At 41.6% G+C, this 23,895-nt stretch overlaps 1 protein-coding gene across 5 annotated transcripts; it reads left to right on the plus strand.

Moving 5' to 3' along the window:
- Nucleotides 1-7,527: 7,527 nt before the first annotated feature.
- Nucleotides 7,528-23,652, plus strand: CFAP206 (cilia and flagella associated protein 206). Of its 5 annotated transcripts, none has more exons than XM_072333359.1 (13): nucleotides 7,528-7,659; nucleotides 11,338-11,462; nucleotides 12,032-12,115; nucleotides 12,408-12,498; nucleotides 13,427-13,615; nucleotides 13,847-14,005; nucleotides 14,653-14,861; nucleotides 15,975-16,094; nucleotides 17,991-18,189; nucleotides 18,753-18,890; nucleotides 20,941-21,134; nucleotides 22,055-22,198; nucleotides 23,313-23,652. In XM_072333359.1, the coding sequence occupies exons 1-13, from the start codon at nucleotides 7,599-7,601 to the stop codon at nucleotides 23,541-23,543; spliced, it is 1,944 nt and encodes a 647-aa protein (XP_072189460.1). In that variant the 5' UTR covers nucleotides 7,528-7,598; the 3' UTR covers nucleotides 23,544-23,652. The 5 variants fall into 5 exon arrangements, with proteins under 5 accessions (XP_072189460.1, XP_072189461.1, XP_072189463.1 ...); XM_072333360.1 differs by lacking the exon at nucleotides 7,528-7,659 and adding an exon at nucleotides 11,098-11,222; XM_072333361.1 differs by lacking the exon at nucleotides 7,528-7,659 and adding an exon at nucleotides 11,109-11,217.
- Nucleotides 23,653-23,895: the final 243 nt, after the last annotated feature.

Consider the following 23,895-nt stretch of genomic DNA (forward strand, 5'->3'; position numbering starts at 1 on the left):
CACTTCAAGTAGGTGATGCTGAAAAATAAATTCATCACAGTTCACCGAATTGCATGAGTGTGTTTGGAATTTTTATTCGAGAAAAAATATTTAGAGAAAAATCATCACCACTATATTAAGTAACAAAGTGATAATCCATGCTGAGAAATTATCCATTCACTTCCATGAGAGTTCACTAGGTGAATCTGATAACTTCCCGTATTAAATTATACAAGGTGACTCAGCCCATGCTTCTTCAATAAACTGGATTCCGTACTCTGTTCTGGTAGGTTTTTGCATATGTTACCTAGATAGACTGAAGTGAGGTAGGACAGGTCTGGAACTGGCCTCTGTTACGTTAAGAATAAAGAGAAGTCAGATGTAATTTTGAAACACCTATATTGTGCATTAGCTTATTTTTCCAGTTGTTTTTTTGTTGGTCTTTTGGTTTCAAATTTTTAATGAAATATGATTCTTAACCAGAACACGTAAGATTTTCTAGAAGGGTTCTGCAAATTCTCCTGAGTACTCTAGATGTTTCTCATTATCGACTGGTCTAGCAGCAATTTATGCTTATGAACATGGAGTCTTTCACCACAGAGGAAAATGATAGAATCATAGAATGGCTTGTGTTGGAAGGAACATTAAAGATCATCAAAAAGGTTCAGCAGTAAACAGATTATGACAGGCAATAATGGGGAGTGGTGGCCTCCATCTCCGTATGGGACACAGCCACCTCTGGGAATCGTATAATCACAGAACATCCCAAGTTGGAAGGAACATACAAGGATCATCAAGTCCAGTTCCTGGCTCCACTCAGGACCACCCAGAATTCAAATGCTGCTTGAACTCTGGCAAGTTTGGGGCTGTGATTGGACCACTGACCACAGTGGCTGTGTGCCAGCAACTGGAGAGACTGGAGCGCGCACTGTGTGGGTACATATGTTAGTGTATAATCTCTAGCAAATATCAAGACAGACAAGCCAACTAACGGTATAAAAGCATAGGAGCCAAGTGACCAAGTGGCTGTAAGCTTGGGCCAGATACTAGGGAGACTGGAAGGTATGAAAGTTGACTACCCAGAGGACCAGGAGGTCAAAGCCAGTGGTGAGACTGAGGTCTAAAGGTTGACTGCTGGTGAGGTCATGAGCCTCAGAATCAGCTAGTAGACTTGCACTTGTTTCAGAAAAAGAAGTCACTCTGTCTTAAAGCTCACTTGTCTGGGATGCAATGGTAGTTGAACTGACTGATAGAGACAGACTGTGGCTGTCTACTCTTGAAGTAAGACTACTCTGTGGTTCACATTAGTCCTGAATCCCTAAGGCATCTAAACCAAGCCAAGCATCCCTGTGAGGGCATATCCTATACCCTTCTTGGCTTACAGCCCTAGGGGCACATTTGGAGCCAGGTGAAAGGGAGCTGAAATCTGATCAGCTGTGTCTGTACACATACACATGGCAGGCCTGCTCTGGGGTCAACTTCTTACTTGCCAGTGTATGCACAGTTTATAACAGCCTTTTGGGCAGTGGTGTTACTTCTCCTTGCCTTTTGGGAAAGGAAAAATCATGTGTTTGGTTTTTTTACTATTTTCAAATGTTAACATGCAGTTGCAATGACTCTGCTAAGGAGCAGCTTGTCCTCTTAAGCCTGGCTGTGTGCAGCAAGCCTTAATAATGCTTGGAGGTGCGGAGATGGATGGAACCACAGCTTAGCATCTGAATGCCTTTGCAACATAAACGGGCAGACAGGCTGGTTAGCAGTAGGATCACTGCTGGACATGTAGGGCCACTTGTAATGAACACCATTCAATATTTCATAGAAATCTTTTAGAAATGAATATATCTACCTAAGCCAAGTTTAAGAGATTTTTTTTCCCCCCTTCTAGTTGTACTCACTGCATAATATTAATCACACTTAAGTACTAATTAGGGAAAAAAAGTCAATTTTTCATGTTCTACAGATACCTGATGAAACGGGTGAGTGCACAAGCTGGTGATAGCTAATGAAAATTGGCAGTTTGAACATACAGGCAAGGCTTTCACTGTGCAAAGCAAAGACAGCGTATGCTTGTTGTTGGATTTTGCTGCTGTTTGAGACGGACTGTTGTCTGAAAAATAACACTACCCACATTACTTGCATTCTGAATCAAACTGAACATGAATATGTGCTTTTTGACTGCTAGTCTGGATGAGGCAGATAAAGATAACGTCTGGATGCTATGGTACCGGTGATGTTACGTATTGATGGCTGGGTGTATCCTAGAACAGGGAGCTGCAATGAGTAATACAGAAAGCAGGGTATCACTATTAGTCATTCAAGATATGTCTAAAATTCCCAGAAATACCATAGTTTTTGTGTCCCGGTACAATGAAACTTTCTGTCTGTAGCAGCGCTGTGAAAGACTGAAACGTGGGTTGTCTAATTACTGGAGCTGAGCAGCTGAACTAGCAGGGAGCTGTAGAGTGTGGCGGATAAGCAGCTAATTAATAAACTAGAGACATCTTGCTCATTAGCTCCTCAAAGGCCTGCAGAAGAGATCTGCAGTATCTTTAAAGGCGGATGTGCAGACCGTGAAAACTCTAAATGCTTCACAGGGAGAAATGAAGTGTGAAACAAACTAATGATGTGAGCAATGTCTGCAGTGTGAGTGCATACTCTCTGTGCGTGTCAGGCAATTGACTGCAGAGCTTCCTGGGCACCAAACTGCAGAACGAGCATGCCTTGTCCATGCATACACGTACCATACACTCATACATGAAAGGGTAATTGTGATTTAGGATACTGATGCAGTTTCTTTTGCTGTGTTTAGTTACCAGCAGTCCAGTATTCCTTTGCTGCTAATCAAAATACAGACTGAGTAAAGTAACTTCAGAGACTAAGCACAACATGCATCAAGTGATTATGAAAGGTGCAAGTGCTGGAGCAACTGGCATTAATGTTGGCTAACAGAGACATTACATGGATGTTGTGGGGGTATGTAGAGGAGAGTTTGACCTTTGGATATGATGGCAGTGACTGGATAAAGGACAACTACTATAAGCAAAGCTGAGCTTTGCTCCTTTCTTCTCCCACACTTTCTTGTGACCTCAGACTGCTGATGCCAGATTAGTTGCACATATCTGGGTACCACTCCTTTTGTCCAATAAAGGTGCAGTCCTTTCCCTGTGCTGCCTCGGGTATCCCACAGTGGTTCTTGATTTTTCTGTTTTTTGTTTGCTAGTTTTGCTTCTTTTTTCCTTACTTGTCAAGTATTGCAAATATTAGGTTTGGAAAAGAGTGGTCTAACTCTGAGGCTAGCAGCTGAACTATTTTGACTCTATAAATAAGGTGTTAACCGTCTCTTTACTTTTGTGTTTCTGGTAGCCCGTCTTTACTATGAGGTTTATAAACCTGTTTTATGCACCGTTCTGACTTCTAATGAGGATATAAAAGTCAGTGACTCAGACCTTTACCCTTAAACCTCACCTTGAAGGATCTTATGTTGTCTTATAGCTCTAGGACTCTGATGATGATACACCTAGATGTTTTGTGAGCACTTAAAGCCCTGCTATAACATTCCCTCTGAACTACTAGGTCTGACTGCTTGTTTGTGGGTCAACATACTAAATGGTTCCACCTCACTCATAAAACCTGTTCACTGCTCTCATACTTCTGCCTGAAGAGTCTCACTGTATGAAGAGGTTCCTAACTGTACTATTCAATGACTTTCTACATGTTACATCTCATTTCTCATTTACAAAGGATATTTCTAACAGCAATAATGATCTCCCCTAGAATGTCTATTTTCCTATACTCTGAGGAAAATCACCTTCTATATGTTATTATATCATAAAGACTTCCTTTCTAAACAGGAAGGAAAATATATTTGAATGTAATGGTCATTGTAATAAGAGCATTTGAACTCTGGTCAGAAATGCTCTGTCTAGAGTATCTAATTGGATTAAACTTTTACAGCTGACTGTTGTGAGAAAAAGGCTAGGGAGTGGACTCCAAAAATATTGTTCCACAAATGACCTATTGTTTTATGTTCCCAGGCTGACTTTGTAAATGATCACACAAGTCTTTGTTTACAGACATAGCTTTAAATATCTGTGGGCAGCATTTCTTGAAGGTTTTCCTCAAACGTCTAATATTTCTGACAGCCAAGACTTGCTTTTCCTGACTTGCTGCTTTCACCTGCTGCACTGAGGAACCAAGATTCCTGCGCTTGTTAACTCAGGTCAGCTAGCTAGAATGTTTCCTTAGCCATCTTTTCAGAGCTTAGCTTGATGGTATTCAGCAGGTGCTCATTGAACATTCATTCAAACAGCAATGTTCTTAGATGGTGGCAGTTGAACATGAAAGTAAATGCAATAATGCTCTGCTTGTGCCTCATTCACTTTCTCCTTAAGCTGGCTTTTAATCTAAGAGATGAGGTGAGGACACGATAAGCAGTATACTCTCTTCTCTGTCATCACAGTGAATCTTGGCAGACCACCTGGATATCACCTGTTTCTTGCTTAGAAGGATGTGGTTGTGAGCATGAACATGAAGCCAATTTTGCTTTAAGTCAAATTTAACCATGAAATGTAATACACAAACAAAGAGCTCTGTGTAGGTTTTGAGTTTGAGGAAGAGGAAGGTGCAACACTGGAAAGGCATTGGCACATTAAATTATAATGCTTCTTTGTGTCTCATCACTAGTTTATCTGCCAGTAGAATCAAATCAGAATGCAGAAGATTTTGAGCAAACACAATCTCAAAGCCAATGTTCTCACAGTTGTTGTGTACCTTGCTAAAAAAGGAGCACTTCTACTTTTGGGCACTGCGTATTTAAGGCATTCTATGGCTGAAATTACTTAAGAGTCTTTACAATAACACAGATAGGTGCAAGATATGAAACTCGTGGATGTTCGTGCCAAGCTATAGTGGGAGCTGTCATGGTTGAAAATGCATACACGTTATCCAAATATAAGCTGTCCTATAAAAAGAAAATTGTAGTTTATGGTAAAAAGTACCTTCATGAAGAGTTGCTGGCAAACACAAGAGGAAAGTGCCATAGAACCTGTGAGGACTGCAGACTTGGTAACCACACTGTCTGGGGCATAACTCTTAGTATGGACTCCCATACTTCATCCCATACTCCCACTTCATTTGTACAAAATGAAGGCTTCTTCATTAAAACTGGAAAATTACTTTGGACTTGGAGCTACATATTGAAAAGAGATTTCCCCCCTTCACTTTCTAGATCAGGTAATATCTGAATCGGGTGATGAGAGTACCCTCTTCTGATAAACAGACATGATCATTATCTTCAAGTGATGATCAGGGGGCTGGAGCACCTCCCTTATGAAGACAGGCTGAGTGTGCTGGGCTTGTTCAGCCTGGAGAAAAGAAGGCTGTGGGGTGACCTAGTTGCAGCCTTTCAGTACCTGAAGGGAGCCTATAAATAGGTGGGGAATCAACTCTTTGAAAGGGTAGATAGCAGCAGGACAAATGGAAATGGTTTTAAGTTGAGGGAGGGAAGATTTAGGTTGGATGTCAGGGGGAAGTTCTTCACTATGAGAGTGGTGAGGTGCTGGAACAGGCTGCCCAGAGAGGTTGTGGATGCCCCATCCCTGAGGGTGTTCAAGGCCAGGTTGGATGGAGCCCTGGTCAGCCTGGTCTAGTATTAAATGTCCCCATTTGTGGGACATTTGGTGACCCTGCCTGTTGTGGGGGGTTGGAGCTTCATGATCCTTGATGTCCCTTCCAACCTGGGCTATTTTTGTGATTCCGTGATTCTATGTGATGCCATATTTTCACAGAACGAAGTGTCTTGTGGTAAAACTGTATTGTTCTCCCTATCCTCTTCTTTTATTTTGGCCCAGCTCTCTGCTCTGGTGCTATGAACTGGATCAGAGTCCTGATCCTCTTTAAAAAGGGGGAGCTGAGAGTTTAGGCAAAATAGATTTATGCAGATCGTTTGTAATGAAACAGGACCTTTACTCCTGATTCAACAGAGAACAAGGTAAACGCTTGCTGGCATGTTTTATGCATTATGGTCAGTCATGAGCAGAATTTAAAGGAGCTGGATACTGCAGTCATGTTTGTGTTAAGCTTTTCCTAAACTCTTTCATCCCTGAGACTGACTCCATTTCAGTGTTTGGGTTTTTTTTATTCCTTTACAGAACTTGCTTCTCCACAAGAAACTAAGTCACATGAGCAATTGTCAGCAATAAACTGGATGAGTCTAGCATTAAATTAACAACCCTAGATGTCTTCCTTTAAAGGGCAACTCCTAAATTCAGTGACAGAAAATATAACAAACTGTAAATGTGTTTGGCTTTTGACTTTGATCTATAAATATACTTAAAACTTTGCAGCCTTGTGCTAATGACATGGCACCAGAAAATAAAGACAAGTGGCTCCATCATTGTAATAGGGAAGAGGAGTCTGTTCAAAGACAAAAAAATAGCTGTCGCCCTTTCCTCAGTGTGTTTGATCACTGCTAAGCCATTATTCTTATAAGCAGTTTATATTAGTTGCATATTCCATTTGGTGGCTGTTATATTTAAACCACAGAATATCTTGAGTTGGAAGGGACTCATAAAGATCATTGAGTCCAACTTCTGGCTCCATACAGGACCGAATTAATTTGTCTATAGTAATTTGACTATAGATAATTGTCTATAGATAACTGAGAATGGAAAAGGAGTAACATTCATGAATATCAATACATTCAATTACAGTTGTATCTTGGTTATTAAATAGTACTGTAGTCAAGACTTGCTGACCTGTCCTGGCCAGAGTCTCCCAGGTGGTCTGTAAAACTGCTAATGAGGGGAGTCTAACCTCCATAATGACCTGAACTGATAGTTCCTTCTGCTACAGTCCATGTTAGTAGAAACCAATTGCCACAGTCAGGAGCAGAAAATTCCTGTGCCTTCCATGTGTTTCAAAGCATGACTCAATGGAAAAAGCTTCAATACTTAGTTCAGTTCCGTAAACGGAGCTTTTCAAGTGAAAGCTTAGAGTAACTAACTTTACTGCCAAGGAAAAGTTCTCATGCCTTTAGTTCTGCTGCCAAAAGTGGCTGCATTGGCGGCATACCAGAGAGCTCCTGGCTGACTGCTGAAAACCTTGCAATGTTACCAAAACCACCAGCCACCCAGTCTGCCGCCAGTGGGACATGAACTCTAATTCACTGACATAATTACTGGTCAATTAGAGATGCATCCGCGTGGCCAAGACCTTAATCTGTATCTGTGCTGTGCAAGCTGCCACATGCCCATCCTCTGTAGGGCTTTCACTGAGGACAATGAGGAGCTGGGGTCCTTTCATAGTGGGACATGGGACCTCTACAGTCTCTCCAGAGGGTTCCTGGACAGCTGCCACAGAGACAGTGAAACTTTCTCCATCTGGACAGAAAATAACCTGAGATTCCAACGCACGCCAACAGAAATCTTTCAGTACATGCCCCCAGCCTTTGGAGCTTTAAATTGAAGATTAAGATGTTGGAATGTGTGCTATTTGAAGATTCTCCCAAACAAAAGCCCTCTAATACTGTGAAAGCCTGAAAGCCTGAGCTTCAGCTGTTCCTGTGCTTGGTTCTGGTTAAGCAACAATATGTCAAGTGACTTGGTGTGGGTCTCGGAAGTATGGAAGGGGAAAAGGACATACATAGTGTTGAAAGACTGCTGGAAAGAACTGCGCTCATCTGTGAGTAGTATGGATTCCACTCTACAGGCTGTTTCTAAAGTCTCTGCTGCTTCCTTTTTCCTTCTTTACTAAAATTATTTTTCCTATGAGAATACTAAAATTGCATCTCTCTTTTTTTTTTTCCCTCATCTATTAAATAAAAAGGCTTTTGGATACTGTAATCCTGAACATAAAATCAGTAGACATCTAATTTTAATTGCCTTGTGGCCTTAGTTGGGATGAAAAGACATTTGCTTCTGCTGATCAGTTCTCACCCAACTTCTGGCACAGGAAGCAAGCTACAAAATCTGAGCAATGTGTTGCACTTTAACGCCTGGAGAAAGATCAAGACTCATTGGGACCCCACCAGGGGAGCGGCAGCTGGTGCTACGTGTTGGCTTTTCCTTGGATCTCAAATTGTTCCTGGCAAGCCTCTTTGCTCTTGGACAGCAAGTGTTTTGGTAAAACCAATTTATAGCGTGAAGGAGTGTCTGAGATAAATTTGTTACTGCGAGCAGCGCTCCCAGCGCTGCTGCAAATCTCCTCCCAGAACTCCTCGTGCTTACGCTTTCACAGCAACTTCTTGTGAATGATCCTTATAACAATGGGAGTCATCCTTCCTATGCAAAGCTGTGCAGGAGTGATAATGATCATATTGTGCTGGCAAAGCTGAGCGTTGGCCAGAATCAATGTGTTTTTCTACCAAGGCTGGCAAAACTATTTGCTTTTCCCTTTCTTTGCAAGCTATCTTATTGAATCTGATGACTGCATACTGCAGAAGGGGTTGAGACTTTTAAATAGACTGAAAAGATTTTAAAGGCCACCTTCAGTGATGTGTGCAGGAGGCAGGAACTTCTTGCATAATATCTGGTCGCAGTTTCTTCTCCCTCCCTCTGGAAGTGACCATCTTGTAATGTCAGTGTGTGCATGCAGCATGCATGAAGAGGGGAGAAAACACCATACACATGTGAAGTCATCTCTTAGCCCTATTTTACCCCCCATCCATGCATAGACTATTTATCTTACCTGTTGTATTTTTCTCAGCTCCAAATGGTGGAAGCGTTCACTCTGCAGCTGTTAGTACAGATAAGAAGGAAGCACGTTTTCTTGATCTGTAAGCCTCCAACCAGATCCAGACTTCCATGGCGCATGGAAAGAGCTTCAGCCTTCACGTGCTGGTCTGAAGCCCTTCTTGCAGCTCATTGCAAGGCTGCTCTGAGCTACCAGAGTGTGGAATTTTTTACAGTCAACATAGTCCCATGACTGCCTCACCCCCAGATGATGTAGCCACAGATGTGGGTGCTAGGAATGTCTGTCTTTATCAGAATTAAGGCTACAGCGCAGGGTCAAAGCAAGAGGCTATTTTTTGCCTGCATGCCCTGAGTACATTATCATTCCAACTAATATCACATAGATGTTTGATATGCTGCTCATATTTTAAGGTGTGTCTTGGGCAGGTTTTACTTGATTGGGACACGAACAGGTTTACTGCTAAACATACCCATTGCGATGTAGCTATTAACTCAAGATTTTGGGTAAGTTTCACATTGTGGGGGGTTTTCAGGTACTTCTGGGAGTCTGATATAGAGAGAACGCATATCTTAGCAGGCTGTAATCATATTTACTTTATTTTGATATTCTGTATTTATATAGCCATTTAGATGTCCGTTATCCAGCATAAGCAAGAGGACAAGGAAATGCACAGTGATCTTCCAGCAAACATCATTCCAGCGTTCTTCTGAGAGAGCTTTCCACACTCAGGGTTGTCCAAAAAGCCTAGGGACTGGCTACCTCTAATTCCAATGAGAACAAAGAATCGCAATGAGTGTAGCTACCAGCCTTGGAGCTGGCATGAAAATCTTTGCTCTGGTGTCCATTTCTTAAAGTGTGTAAGCCTGCAATGATGCTGGCAGAGGTCAGATGCTGAGTTCTTTGTAAAATACACTCATGTCAATGTGTGTTGTCTTTCAAACCTCATCCAGGAGGCTACTTGAATTTTAATGAATCCTACTCCTAACTGAACTTTGAAAAGAAGTTGTGAAACCTGAAGTTTCATAGTTATATTCAAATGCTAACCTGTCTTCAGGTTATGGTTTCCAGTGAATCACAGGTAAGATCTCAGGAAGTTCTTCTCAACCTGGTGAGTGCAAGCTTACAAACAGCTGACACATCTCGAACAAACACAAATGACTCATTCCTTCAAATGGCATTAAACAAGGCTTTAGCTATCAGGTTAAGTTGGTAATTGGGAGGCTAAAAGAACTATATTCTCTTAAGAGTACAGAAAGTACATGAAATTGAGCCAGAGGAAGTATTTCCAAATCACAGGGACTCAGCATCATGAAATGTCCCAAGCAAAGGATATTCAGAATTCCTTGTAAGACATATGACTCTGATTCAAAGCGAAACCAACCATCCTTCTGGAATATTTGTGCATGCTGGGGAGAAGTATTCCTTTCCTCGTTTCAGCAAAATGGACTTAATGCCCATCTCAAAGTCCTTTTCTGTCGTAATCTGTTTCTATGGCTGAATGACTTCGCTAAATCGCTTCTTTATCAGATGTTTTCTCTGCTTGTAATTTCACAGATTGGATTCCTATCTGTGTCCTCAGGGTATTTTCTATCTAAATATTGTTCTCATGTCTGCTATCAGGGTTACCTGGCGTACGAGACTGAAAAAGAAAAATCACAACTGGCCAGTACTGTGTATCTGTAGAAGCCTTAGAATCCATTTTTAGTTGTAAAAAGTAAGAAGTGCTCACTCAGCTGTCCTTTGGTTCTCTAACAGCCACCAGGCATCCCATGATGTTAAAATATCACTTTTTTTCCCCCACCATTCCTTAGCATTCCTTTTGAAGGTTGCTACAAACAGGCATAGCCCTTTAAAGTGTTATTCAAGTATTCAGCATGAATCTGCAGGTTCTTAAGCCTTTATAGCTGCTGTAGAAAAGAGAAGCTGCACTGGGAATAGAACCGCTTGTGTGCAGCACAGGACAGGATTTTCAAGAAGGATTTGCAAATTTGTACACAAAGTGCAAGTGCACCCATGTGGTGGGTGGGAGAGCTCTGTTTCTGGGGGGTGTGGATAACAATCCTCTTCCCCTCCAAGCCTGATTCACTGAGCATCCCTCACAGAATCACAGAATCACAGGCCCAAACCATCAACTTCATATGTGAATTCCTTTCCGTTTTGACAGATGAATGACGTGACAAGTCGGTAGTAGGAAAAGAGTGAGCTGAGTGAGAAGTCATCTTTCAGCCTGTGGCATAATTACACTCTCATTATGACTCTCCAATGTAACTTTTAATGACTCTCCAAAGTAACGTTTAAATTCCCTGTGTCGTAAACCCAAGAATCTCCTTGCCGGGTATGTAAATGTCTCAGACACACCACTAGAGGGAAGGCCGTCTCCACCGTCAGCATGCAGCAGGCTCTGAGGTGCTGCTCAGAAAGCTTCTCACAAGAGCGGCGCTGCATGGACAACCCCGAGCGGTTCGGTCGCCATGGCAACAGGCGGGGCCGTGCCCGCCTCCAGCCCGCGCTCCTGCCGGTTGCCGCTACCGGGCCGGTCCGGGTGAGGTGAGGTGAGCGCGGGGGAAGCGGGCGGGTTGGGGTCAGCCGCCAGAGGAGGAGCGTGTGGAACAAAAGCCCGGTGACGTTCTTCTAACCGGCTTTCGTTTTTCTTCCTCGGGCCAGCAGGGTGGCGTTGGTCCAGAATGCCGTGGGATCCGTCCGAAGGGGTAATAAAGCACATCATCCGCCAAGTGGGGCAGCAGTGTGCCGCCCACGGGCACCACGTCTCCGAAACGGTGGTGGCTTTCATGGTAAGAGCGATTCCCAGCTGCTGGCAGGGCTTCCGTGGTGCGTGATCTCCAGATTTACCCGAGGCAGAGAGTTCCCTTCCAGGCACCAACGGGAAGCAAGGACAACAATCAGGGGCTGTGAGCAACCTGGTATGGAGAGAGGTGTCCCTGCCTGTAGCAGGGGGTTGGAACTACATCATCTTAAAGGTCCCTTCCAGCCCAAACCACCAACTTCATATCAAAACTGTTTTGGGCTGCCCAGAAGTCCTAAAGGGCTGGTGGGTAAAACCTTAAAACAGGGCCTTAGAAACATGAAAAACCATTTTCATTCCTGCATGTGAACATGAGGCCCTCAAAAGGCTGTGGGCCCCAAATCTGGCTTGTGGCAAAGAATAGCAATGACAGGAACATGAACTGTTGACAAATCACAAAGAGAACCAAAATAAATGTTAAAAGACTCAGGTTTAATCGTTTCCTCTCAAAGATAAAGAAACATGGACTGCAGCAGAGATTTTTCACAACTTAAGAGGCTGTTTGCAAGGAGTAGATGCTGAAATGTAAATTAAAAGCTTTCTTTTGGCCATTTCTAGGTGAAAGCTGTTGTCCTGGATCCAAGGAATGACTTCAATGTGGATCAAATCCTTACAAAACAGGATGTGCAAAATCTTATCCAGGTAATTCAGACAGGATGGTGTCACTACTTTGCTGAGACTTTATCATTATAATGTAACTATGATGCCATTTTATTTTGATGCAGACATTTTCAGAGCTCTAACAACAGTTTCTTACCATAGCTCTGTAGCTGAGGATTATGCATTCATTCAGGTTAACTAATAGAGTTTGTTGCATGTCTGGGGAATGGAGGAAACTGCTCTGCAGTGTTTTGAAACCTGTCACACAATTGTGAGCAGTTAAGAAGTTTCCCAACTAATCCAAAAGAACTCACTTCTCTGTCTCTCTCCTTAGCTCTGTGTTTCCAGACTGCTTGACACCACAAACCCATCCCTGAGCACAATTAAGATGCAAGTTTACTTTGATTTGAACTATGCAAACAGAGGTAATTTCACTATAATAAGTATTTGAATAGAAGCAGTTCATTCTGACTTTAGGCTTTCGCTTCTCCCTGTAGGGCTAATAATGATTCCTTCTTAAATGAATGCTGGTGCTAAAGCAAAATAACAAGCCCTGGAGAAATGTACTACATAGGAGTGAGGTGTTTCAGCAAGCAAAGCTTGGGCTGCACCTGTGTATCTGTTAGAGAACCACTACGTGGAAATTCATTTGTGTACCTGAAAGAGAAACTGATGGCCCATCAATATCCATAATTGAGAGCTATGAACAAGCTGCAACAACCATGGTTTTAACCAAGTTAGTGATTACTGAGCAATCAGCTCAGTAAGTCCAGTAAAACAACTTGTGAGATCCTGTGTGATGTTCAGATTTGGTCACGTAACTTCAGGTGTGTATGAAATGTGTGTGTGTGTGCCGGGTGTCCTACTGCACTCATGGAGTCTGATAAGGCAGAGTTACTACTTCAAGTTACCCTGAATCATCTGGCCTCTACTGATGCTAACCTTGCTAGTTTTGCTAATATTTAACTTCACTGTAGTTAAATAGAAGGGTATGGTACCCAGAACGTGTCTCTCACATATCACATATCACTTTCACATATCACAGAAACCTTAAATTGGCTGTGGTTATGAATTGCCCTGTCTACATAAGTGTGCCTCCGGTGGCGCAGTGGTAGAATTGCTGCTTGCAACACCAGAGGCCCGGGGTTCAAATCCCCCCTGTGGCACAAGTGGCAGAAATGCTGCTCTGCTACACAGAAAGGCTGGAATCCCGGGAGTTGGACTCGATGATCTCTAAGGTCCCTTCCAACTTGCACGATACTATGATACTATGATATGATACTATGATACTATGATGATAAGTCAAATTCCAAAGAGTACAGGCATTACTTTCTAGCTGTCCTTCTTTCTTAGCTGAACTACTCAGAGAGCATCGTCGTGTTCTGGAGGGCAGGTTGGCTCCTCTGCTCAGGAACATCACAGATAGTTATCCGCGCCTGCAAGAGGAAATGAAGAATGTGTATCAAATGATTGTTAGCTACGTGCTGCTGAGCTCTGGCCTGGGTTCCTCTACAGACATTGAGGTTGTCAGGGAAGTAATAGGTCCGTAAGTGCTTTTTTTGGTGAAATTGGACTTCTCTTGTTGAAGTCAACCATTTTGTTAATCTTTAAATACAGGTGTGCTAAGTTGTGATGACTGCGTACTGCCCAAACTGTCACTGCTCAGTTTTGATGTCTACATTTGCCTTGAATTTCTGCTTCCTATAGCTGTTGTTCAGGAAAGGACATTTTTGCATGTTTAATCACTTTTTGCCCTATTCTCTCACCTTCCAGCTGCCTTGCAGAGTATATTCCCCCAGACAGCTCTGGTTTCTCTCCTATCGCTGAGTAAGAAGGATAAAGAGCAACAGCTAAAAAATCTTACCATGCTAGTCACAGGAATTCGGTTGTACAACAAGGAATGTGGGAAAGGAGGAAAAGGCATCGATGACTGTAAGTATACCAATGCATTTGGGTTGTCAGTTCCTGACTTTCTTCGCCAGAGTGCCTCCAGTTACACCTTTGCCTTAAAAAGCAGTTAATTAAGATTTTGAAAGGGCACTGTTGATCCAATGAAAACTTTCTGTTGAGTAAGTGTAATGAGAATTGTTAAGAAGTTGCTTGGGCATTATCTGTATTCCAACGATGTAGAGTTACCTCTTCAGATTCTTAACATATTCTTTACATGTTCTCTTTCTCATTTTGAAGCTTTCTACTTGTTTCGTGTGTAAAAAACATCAGTAGGCATCTTGGAATTTTGGAAAAGGTGTATTTGGAGCAGGGCAAGAGTTACCTTTGTTATTGGGACTTTGCAAATGAGGAAACCTGTCAGTGTGCACTACTGAAGTGCATCTACTGTATAGCAAGACACCGCACAGTCCTTGCCTTGTATTTCACCCGTATACACCTTACACCTGTAGGTCTGGCTTCACTGTAAGATACAGTGGTTGAATCTAGTAAGCAAACATTGGGGAATGTAAGGATAGAGTTCAGTATTTAAATGGAATACTGCTTGGTTCTAATATTGCACTGTAACCATATGCTTATGTTTTCAAGCACTCTTTATATGTATGTATCTTGTATTTGTTCTGTATAAACAGTGCCAGCCATTCTGAACGAAGCCATCCCATCAGCCACACAATGTATTGAAGACCATCTTAATGCTTGCTTTGTGCTAGCCCACCGTTACACTGCTCTGTTGGAATCCATGCACGAAGATGAGAACAGATACAAGCAGCTTAGTTCTTTAAAACTGAAAGAAGCACTCTTCAGTGTGAGGCAGTATGAGGCCTTCCTTTGCATCCTTCTGGTGAGATACCATCTTCTTGTATCCTGCAGGGTTTTATTGCAGCTAGGAGGTATCCACGTTGTCTTCTTGTACAGGACTGGAAAAAATCAAAATGAAAGAAATCAGAAATAATCAAAATTAGATGTTTCTCAGGATACGAGAACCTGCATAATCTGTCATGCTGACCTCAGTACTGAACAATAAGGGAGACCTTACTGCTCTCTATAACTACCTGAAGGGAGGTTGTAGTGAGCTGGGGGTCTGCCTCTTCTCTTGTGTAACTGCGGATAGGACTAGAGGGAATGGCTTCAAGCTGCACCAGGGGAGATTTAGGCTGGACATTAGGAAATACTACTTCTCTGAAAGAGTGGTCAGGCACTGGAATGGGCTGCCTGGGGAGGTGGTGGAGTCACCCACCCTGGAGGTGTTCAAGGAACATTTGGACATTGTGTTGAGGGACATGGTTTAGTGAGAGCTATTGGTGATGGGTGGGTGGTCGGACTAGGTGATCCTGTGGGTCTTTTTCCAGCCTTGGTGATTCTATGATTCTATGATTGTTTGTTGCAGTGTAACTGTGATTCCATTTCATTTCCAAAGGTTTCCTTTGCTGGGGTGGGGGAAGTTTCATTTCATCACCACAGGACTGAAAATGTAGGACATTTGCCACATTGGCATACTGAGACACAGTCTGCTCAGACACTGCGTAGATGACTGGAGAATGTGGGATTCTGCCATCAGATACCTAGTAAGAAAAGCCAGACAACCTGAAATTACCTGAAGAAGATGTGGATCAGGAGGATTTTCTTCTACTAAAAGCTAACTCCCAAAAGAAAAACGAAAGAAAAATTGTGCCTGTTCAGTTCATACATCATCTCAGTTTTAGGCTGTAGAAATCCCCGACACTTGTGGGGTCATCCAAAGTCTTAAGAACACAATTGAAATTCCTTGTTACACTTATTAGGGTAGTTTTATTTGCCTTTTAAAAACTACTGATTGTATTTCTTTCGATCAGCCTATCCTGTATGTCATAAAGCTTAAGAAAATATTTCTTTTAATATATTTTTTTTTTTTACTAAATACTTTTTTATTGTTATTATTATCATATTTCTCACCTGAAGTACATTCTTTTTCCAGTCTGACGCAGTTACCAGTGGCCAAGAAATTTTAAAGACGAATGTGGAGTTTACAGCAACAATGAAGCAGTTACAAAGCACCATTCAGGATAAGGTCTCTGTAGATACCAAAGAAGCTTTTGTAAGTATTTGAAAGGAAAACCCATTTTGCTTTAATCATTAAAAAAATGATGAGACCATTATGTAATACTTCGCAGGACTGGTTTTGCCCGCTTTAAGAAAAAGGCTGCATTATTTACTCTCAATTATAACAACACTCTGTGTGATTTTTGGACAGGCAGCTAAACTGTGGGACTTGATCTCAAGGCAAAAAGAGAGCAGGGTACAAAATGGGGACAAGAAATCAACTGCTATTTTATTGTAAGTGTCTTTGGGCCATTTTTAGAATTAGAGCAGTATTTCCCTGTGTTGTTTCAATATTTCATCCTTCAGAATAAATCGTTAGAAAGCAAAATAAAGTCTAATGTGGAGGGGGAAAGAAGGAATACCATGCACCCTGTGCCTGCTCTGAGTGGGTAACTTGTAGAAAGAATGTGGTCTGGCACTGAATGTGCTTGTGATTTTGCAAGCCAGACATTCTCATTTGGAGAATGGAGAACATTTATGCTGCTCACTGAGTTGCTCAAATCAGTTTTTCTCCTGTATCTTCACAAGGCTTAAGTGCTTGTTACATGCTTTAACACAAGAGTAAAGAGAGAAGGAAGGGATGGGTAGTCTTTCCTCAGGGGTGGGTGAGAGGAGGAAGCCCAGTTTAGGTTCTGTAACTTCTGGAAAAGCTTGTCCCTTCCCTGTGGACAGAAGGAGTCTGTGAAGATTCAGTTCACCAACCTGAGTTTAACCTTTCTGAATACACATTACCCTTCTCAGAAGCTGTTTTCCTCTGGCTGCTTCCTAGATTTCTTCTCTTAAAGTTGGTTAGTTATTTCTTCTCCTCTGCTGAAGACAGAATGTGTGATGTGATTTGGTTTCAGATGTTTGCAGATGGGGATTTCCTTGTTACAAAACAGATCTTGTTGCCTTTGGCTGGTTGCTGAAAAGCTGAATCCCGAGGGAATGTGGAGAAGCAGGATGTTCTGCCACTTAAAATTATAGAATAAGGACTATATTTGCAGTAAGCCTTTATTTCAGAAGACAGTAAATATTATTAATATTCTTTTTATTCTAGTTTGTTATAGAAAGAATGGTTTTGATCCTTGCTTCCTTTCCTTTTCTTTCTTCCGTTTTTGTAACCTTAACATTCTCACTGTGCTGTGATGCTGACAGATTTCAGACCCAACTCTTTTGACTGTTCATGTAATAATGCTGGTAACATGCATGAAATACAATGGTGTTAGCAGCCATCTAGGATTGGTTGAATTTTTTCTCATAAACATTGCATGTTTAAACGTTACCAAACACATAATCAAAGTAAATATTTATACTCCAAGCTGAATTACTTCTTCTATATGTGAGTACTTGTGGATATCAGAGTTGCTGCTGGGAATGGCAGCTTCCAGTTTTGCTTGGAGTACCGTACCCATCTGAGGAGGCTTGTACACCATTCGTCTGACACACACCATAGCTGGGCCACGGTGGTACTAGGTCACTCTGGAAGCAGAATGACAAAGACAGGTCCTTTGAAGATAGGAGCTGGGAGGTTATTTCATTTGGTAGTTTAGTTGGTGTGTTTTATCTGCTTCTCCTTATTCCTGTGTAACTTATTTCACTGTAGTTACAAACCTGCAGTGTCAGTGAGTCTCTCAGTTCCAGGTATGGTCTTGGAGTAACCTGTTTGGAAAAGACTTTGAAGTGAAAGGTAGAAAAATATCACCGTGGCCTGTGGCCACACATAGGTGCTTGGACACTAAAGTTGCAGTTCCATTTTCAAAGCCCCAGACTTTCTGGGTACTGAAAGGCTTGCGGATCAGGTCAACTTTATTCGTATCATGGATGGTTGTGCACAGCACATGTGTTGTGCTGCAAATATAAAATGATTCTGGATTTCAGATAACTCTCTTTTTCTTTCTTTTTTCCCTAGCCTCTTTTTGTTGCAGCTTTTAACCTATGGTCCAGGTTTCAGGATGAGATGCTGCTGCTAAGCTTCCTCACAAATATGACCAACTGTCTGCAGCAGTTCTTGGAAAGCCAGTCACAGCTTTTTCCTGAGGAACTGCTAACATCTCTTCTGGAAGGAGTGACTGTGAAAACTGATAAGGAGAGGATAAGAGAAACCACAGGTACTGAAAGTCCTTACCATTTAGTTTCCCTTTGTTTCTCAAGATTATTGTGGTGGTGGAGGGGTTTTGCTTTGTGTTGTGTTGTTGTTGTTTGTTTGCTTGTTTGTTTTGCCAAAATTATATATATATATATATAATATATTATACATATTATATACTAATAATATATATATTATTATATATTATTATATACTAATAATATATATATTATTATTTTTTGTAAAGATGATAGCCCTAATAAACCAAGTTCTATTCATGGAAATGTGTCATTTGTGAGTGGGTGAAAACAAAATAGGAGTACTTGATATTACCTTCCTTTTGCAGTTCTGTTGCCAAATAAAACTAATGCTAATTGAAGCAGGATCCCTCAGTACTGATTTTTCAGTCCTTCAGGCTGATTCCTTAGGATCTCTTCTAAGGTAGGTCTGAAATTTAGAGATTTTGGGATCTTGGCACTGCAGATCCTGCTGTGAAGACAATAGTAATCAGCTCAGCCTGTATCTTTATGGTATTTTAAACAACAGATGTTGTGTTACTGAAATCCTTCCCTTGTTAAACTACAGGGACAAGAGTGGATGTTTCTGACTTCAAGAACCAGGAATGGCTTTTTCCAGGGACTGCCACTAATTTTGATGATTCCTTAATCCAGTACCATGGCTTCTGTGCTCATACAATTGGTGTGAAAGGCCTCACCATTCCAGGTATGCATTGTAGTTAAATGTTCTCCTTGCTTTGTACATACACAACTACTAGGGAACATGTAAAGACATATTCTGGAAGTGTCCTCTTCTGTCAAAGCTGGCGTTCTGCATTTTCATGTATGCATTTTCACTCCCAGATTATTTCCCCCATTGAAGTAATATTCTTGAAGAAATATCCAGATAAAATGCCCAAAATAAAAGCTAGGAAGGCTTCAAGGGATGGTAGGCACAAGCAAGCAGAAGCAAAGCCAAGATGGGATGGATTAATGTTTCCTCTTTGCTATTTGTGCTTCTATGTAACCTACATTGCAACTGAATGCAGGTTTGTTTATTACAGAATACTGTTTCTCTTTGTTGCGAACACACACATCCATGCCTTAAACAGAGGATATTTATTGGAGCAGTAGATACAAAGTACCAAAAGTCTTCTCTGACAATAATGAAAAATAGCACTTAGCGGTCAGCTAATGGTTTTGGATGTGATTTACTCTGGTCCAGGGTCACTTGTCTTGAAAACAAGTCTCGTTTCAGCTACTCCGTCAGTCTGTATTTTCTGTGTTTTATAGAACCTATCCACGCAGGCTATTTTAAACCTACAGGAGATTGGGAGGAAAATATGGCAATTTCTTGGCAGTATTAACAAATACATAATTTAACGGTGGTGTAAATATATTTAAACACTTACTTAATGCTGCATGTGAGAACAGCTGTCCTGGGTTGGACTGAAGGCCTCTCCAGCCTCGTATCTGATTGCTGGATGTGGTCAGTGATGAACACTTGATGATCATGAGTAATTAAGTAGAAACAGTCCTTCTGTCACGTTTTTCCCTGTTTCAGCAGTCAGTGGTTATGGGATTTCTTCAGATAAATGTTGCGTCTGCACCTTTCTGTTAAATAATCCTCAACAGAGATTTTTCATCTATCTAAATTGCTTTTTGAATCCATTTACAGTTTGCCATGAGATATTCTAATTGTCGTTATATCATACAATTATAATTATGTGTGGTATGAAAAGTACCTCTTTTAGAGAAGGTTTTAAGCTCCAGCTTGGCAATTTCATCAACAATTATTTTTCTATTAGGATAATTAGCAAGTAGTGATTTCATACCTAATGTTCTACTCGTATTATAATCTCATATCACACTACTTCTCATCAGTTGCTTTTTCTCAGTGCTGAGGAGGCCTCTTTCTTTAACTCTTCCTCAGCGGAAAGTATTCCAAACCTTGGATCACTCCCAGCTCACTTCTCTTAAGTTGTATTTTTTAATGAATTGGATCAAAGTGTAGTATAGGAAAAGTAGGCTTATATTATTGTTTTTTCTCCCCTTCTGTATCCAAATAATTCATAGAATCATAGAATTACCAAGATTGGAAAAGACCTAAAAGATCATCCAGTCCAACCGTTCACCTATTACTAATAGCTCCCACTAAACCATGTCCAAATAATTCCAGATGTTACTCATGCTTTTTTTGATTGCCACTGAGTAGTGCCATTTAATATCTTCAGAGCACTGTCTGATGTGATTCCAGGCTTTTCCTAGATAATGGCATCCAAAACAGAGCCATCCACTGTAGCTGAGTTCAATTTGTATATTCTTTGTTCAGTTATTTGGCTGTGACTGACATTTAATTTCCTCTTTTACCTTACAGTCCAGCTTCTCAGCTGCTTCTTCTGCTTCTTCACTTAATTTCAGTGTTAGGCCCCTTGGTATAAAGGGACTGCTGATCTGCAGATTATAGGGGAAACTCTTCTGGGTACAGGCAGAGTTTTTTACACCTTCACTATAAGTGTTCCTTTCATGCGTTGTTTTTTCTCACAGACACAGAGTCTAGTCTAGACTAAGGAATAGTGACCAAAAGCAGTTGTGATGACCTACAGAAATTTACATTCCTGTATTTAAAAAACCTTCCAGAGATTTATTCTGATTTCAGGGGAAAAAAAGAAAAAAGAAAAAGAAAAAATGAAGCTGACTTGAGGGAAATGTATGGCCTTGATTAAAAACACCTTTTGGATTGTTTATCGTAGTGTTTTGGTTTTGGTTTTCCTTAGGAAATCCTGCTATTGGCATTTTGAAGCACAAGGACAGATGTTATGTTTTCAGTTCCAAAGAATCTGCATACATTTTTGCTCAAGATCCAGATAAGTTCATTCAACTGAATGTAGAAAAAGCAAAAGAACACGCAGAGCTAATTCACCTGCTCGACCTTCACCATCAGTTTGGATACCTTGCTCCACATATGCGGGTACGCATTGCCCGTGCCTATTGCTGAACAACTGTTGGGTTACGAGTTGGTCTGTTCTCTCTAGAACATAAAAAGTGATTCCCAGACGATAATCTGCCTGTCACACAGAGGATGCCTGTTGGTTCATCTCTTCCAGATCTTCAGGGTGTAGATAAGAAACGTCTTCCCTTAATGTTCTTACCTTGTCTCTTACCAGGAGAATGTGTGGAGCTGAAGGATTGTGGTAGTGGTAAATAGAACTGTTCATCCTTAGCCAAGGAAAATCTTATGTCTGATGTTTCTTTTCCTCATTTTTTGCAAAATTAGCTTAAAGAAACAGAAAGTAAATGCAATTGAAGATATGCCCGATACTGTATTAACTAGAGCTTTAGCTCAGAAGTTGATTTGTTTGTGTTGGTTGAGGATGTAGTGATATCTGAGACAGAAACTGTGGAATATATTACACAATGAAAAGGGACTTGCTAATAATGAACGTGATAGTTCTACTGTGTGAAATCCAGAAGCTTGGTTGGGTGTGTTAAACGTTCTCTGTGTTGCGTCATGAATTCGAAATCCCTAGCAATGCAAAGAACATAATCTTGAACTGACCCTTGGTGGGAAACATAAGGCTTATATCCCACCTCTGGCAGAGAATCACAGAATCATTAATGTTGGAAAAGACCTCTAAGATCACCTAGACCAACCATCAGCCCACCCCACCATGCCCACTAACCATGTTCCTCAGTGCCACATCCACACGGTTCTTGAATGTGGTTTCTTATCTTTTTAGTGGAGTCAGAGGATCAAAAGCATTGTTGGATGTAAAAATCATTGTCTGCTTGCAATGCACAGGTTTGCAGGTTTCTATCTGCTGTCTTACTTAAACGCCTGTATTCTTCTCATTAATGACTTACTTGTTGATATTTTTTTCTTCCATTCAGTTAAGAAGTGCAGGCAAACTTCCAATGAAACCAACCCCCAAATGTGACAGTGGTACTCAAACTGATACTCATATCTTGCCTCCAACTATTGTGAAATCCTATGAATGGAATGAGTGGGAACTGAGAAGAGAAGCTATAAAATTGGTTTGTATTTTGTTACTATCAGTGCGTAGATGTTAAGATGTGTTCGGAGGTTTATCTTTAGCATAAGTAATGGTGTATGTTTTCTAATAGTTGAGCATGAAGAGCAAATACGTAGCTCATAAATTTAACCTGTCAAGAGATAAAGTACTAAGAGTGGTTTAGTGTCAGCATCCAGACAGAAAACTTGAAGTGTTCAAATATTGCCTTCTTAGAGGACATAAGATTTGGCTGCAGATTGTCTACATTTAAGGTGCTTCAACTTCCTCTCCAGTCATGAGAGATCTAACCAGTGGAGTTTTGGAGGGTGTTTGGGCTCCTTGATGGGAAGAGCAAATTCTAGGCCAGCTTTGTCACTCTTCAGCCTCTGCTGTCTTTGACCTCAGGCTCCACCAACAGGATTGGACTCTGGGAACTTTCTCGCCCCTTAACTTCTGTCAGGGTCTGAATCGCACAACGTGACACTGCATTTGCTGTATTTCAGTGATACCATTATATGATTTACAACGTTATACACCATTGCTGACATAGAAGGAGCATACATTTTGTTGACTGCTGATTTTGTAATTTCAGCACTTCATAAGAAGAGGTTTTGTCACTGTATCTACAGCAGTTGCTATGATTGAACGTGGCTTTCTTATTGCCATCATAACATCATGGAATCACAGAATGGCTTAGCTTGGAGGGGACCTTAAAGTTCATCTGGTTCCAACCCCCCTGCCATGGACAACCACTGCATCAGATAAATAACATTATCTTTTGCCTCTTGGCAAGGGTTCTAGCAAGTAATGTCTTGAAAGAAGTGTTGTGTTGGTTTTCTTTCCTTTTGGTTTGATGATCTGTGATACCAACCACCAAACATGAGGCACAGTTACCAAAGAAAACACAAAGCCAGCAAGAGGCTGACTGAAAATTGCCCAGGCTACACGCAGTGCTGTTCACTCGTCCTATTAGTCTCAAGTGTTAGTTCCATTCAATTGTGAGCTGAGTGGAGCGTGCGGTGGTACAGGTTCATGATGCCCACAGGGGTGGGCTGTGCGATGCCTGTGCATCAGAGCGGTGCTAAAGAAGTGTTCCAATCGGATTTGGCTTAATTCGATTCTTGTTGTGTCTTCAGGCCAATTTGCGTCGCAAATTGACTCACGCCATGCAGACTCAGCTCAGCCATCTGAGAAGGGAGAACTCCACCCAGGTGTACCTGCCCAAAGATGTTGGCACCCAAACCAAGCGTGACGGCTCAAGCAATGTACCCAGACCACAGATTTTCTTGGCCGGTCTCCGAGGAGGATCATCTGCTGCTACTGAAATGGTCAAAGTGGACTTAACAAGACCGATAGATAAAGCCTAAGAGAAAACGAGAAACCTAAGGAAATATATTAATTATATGTAAGAATCTGGGCATACATCTGTGTTGAGCTACAGAAAAGCCACAGAGTCATAGAATAGTCTGGGTTGGACAAGAGTCATCCAGCTCTGCCCCTAGAGCATCATAGTAGAGTAACAGCAGCACGATGGGATCTCCCTACACCTGCAGGCTGTTCCTTAATGTCTGTCCGTGCCATAGACCCGGTGAGTGCAGGCACACGGGAGGAGTGTGCACACAGCAGTGCGCGGTGCTCTGCCAGCTCTGTGGAGCGCCGTAGCCAGCCCACGCTCCGCACGCGCCTTCAGTTCCCGTGGCGGCGCTGACTCCTCCTGCC

This window comes from Excalfactoria chinensis, chromosome 3, assembly GCF_039878825.1.
Source record: "Excalfactoria chinensis isolate bCotChi1 chromosome 3, bCotChi1.hap2, whole genome shotgun sequence".
Lineage (NCBI taxonomy): Eukaryota > Metazoa > Chordata > Aves > Galliformes > Phasianidae > Excalfactoria > Excalfactoria chinensis.

Excerpts from the sequence above, each read along its gene's own strand:
- CFAP206 (XM_072333359.1), top strand. The coding sequence starts at position 7,599 with ATGGAAGGGGAAAAGGACATACATAGTGTTGAAAGACTGCTGGAAAGA. Across the intron at positions 16,095-17,990 it reads TAGATACCAAAGAAGCTTTT|CCTCTTTTTGTTGCAGCTTT; the intron begins GTAAGTATTTGA and ends TTTTTTCCCTAG. Across the intron at positions 22,199-23,312 it reads GAAGAGAAGCTATAAAATTG|GCCAATTTGCGTCGCAAATT; the intron begins GTTTGTATTTTG and ends TTGTGTCTTCAG.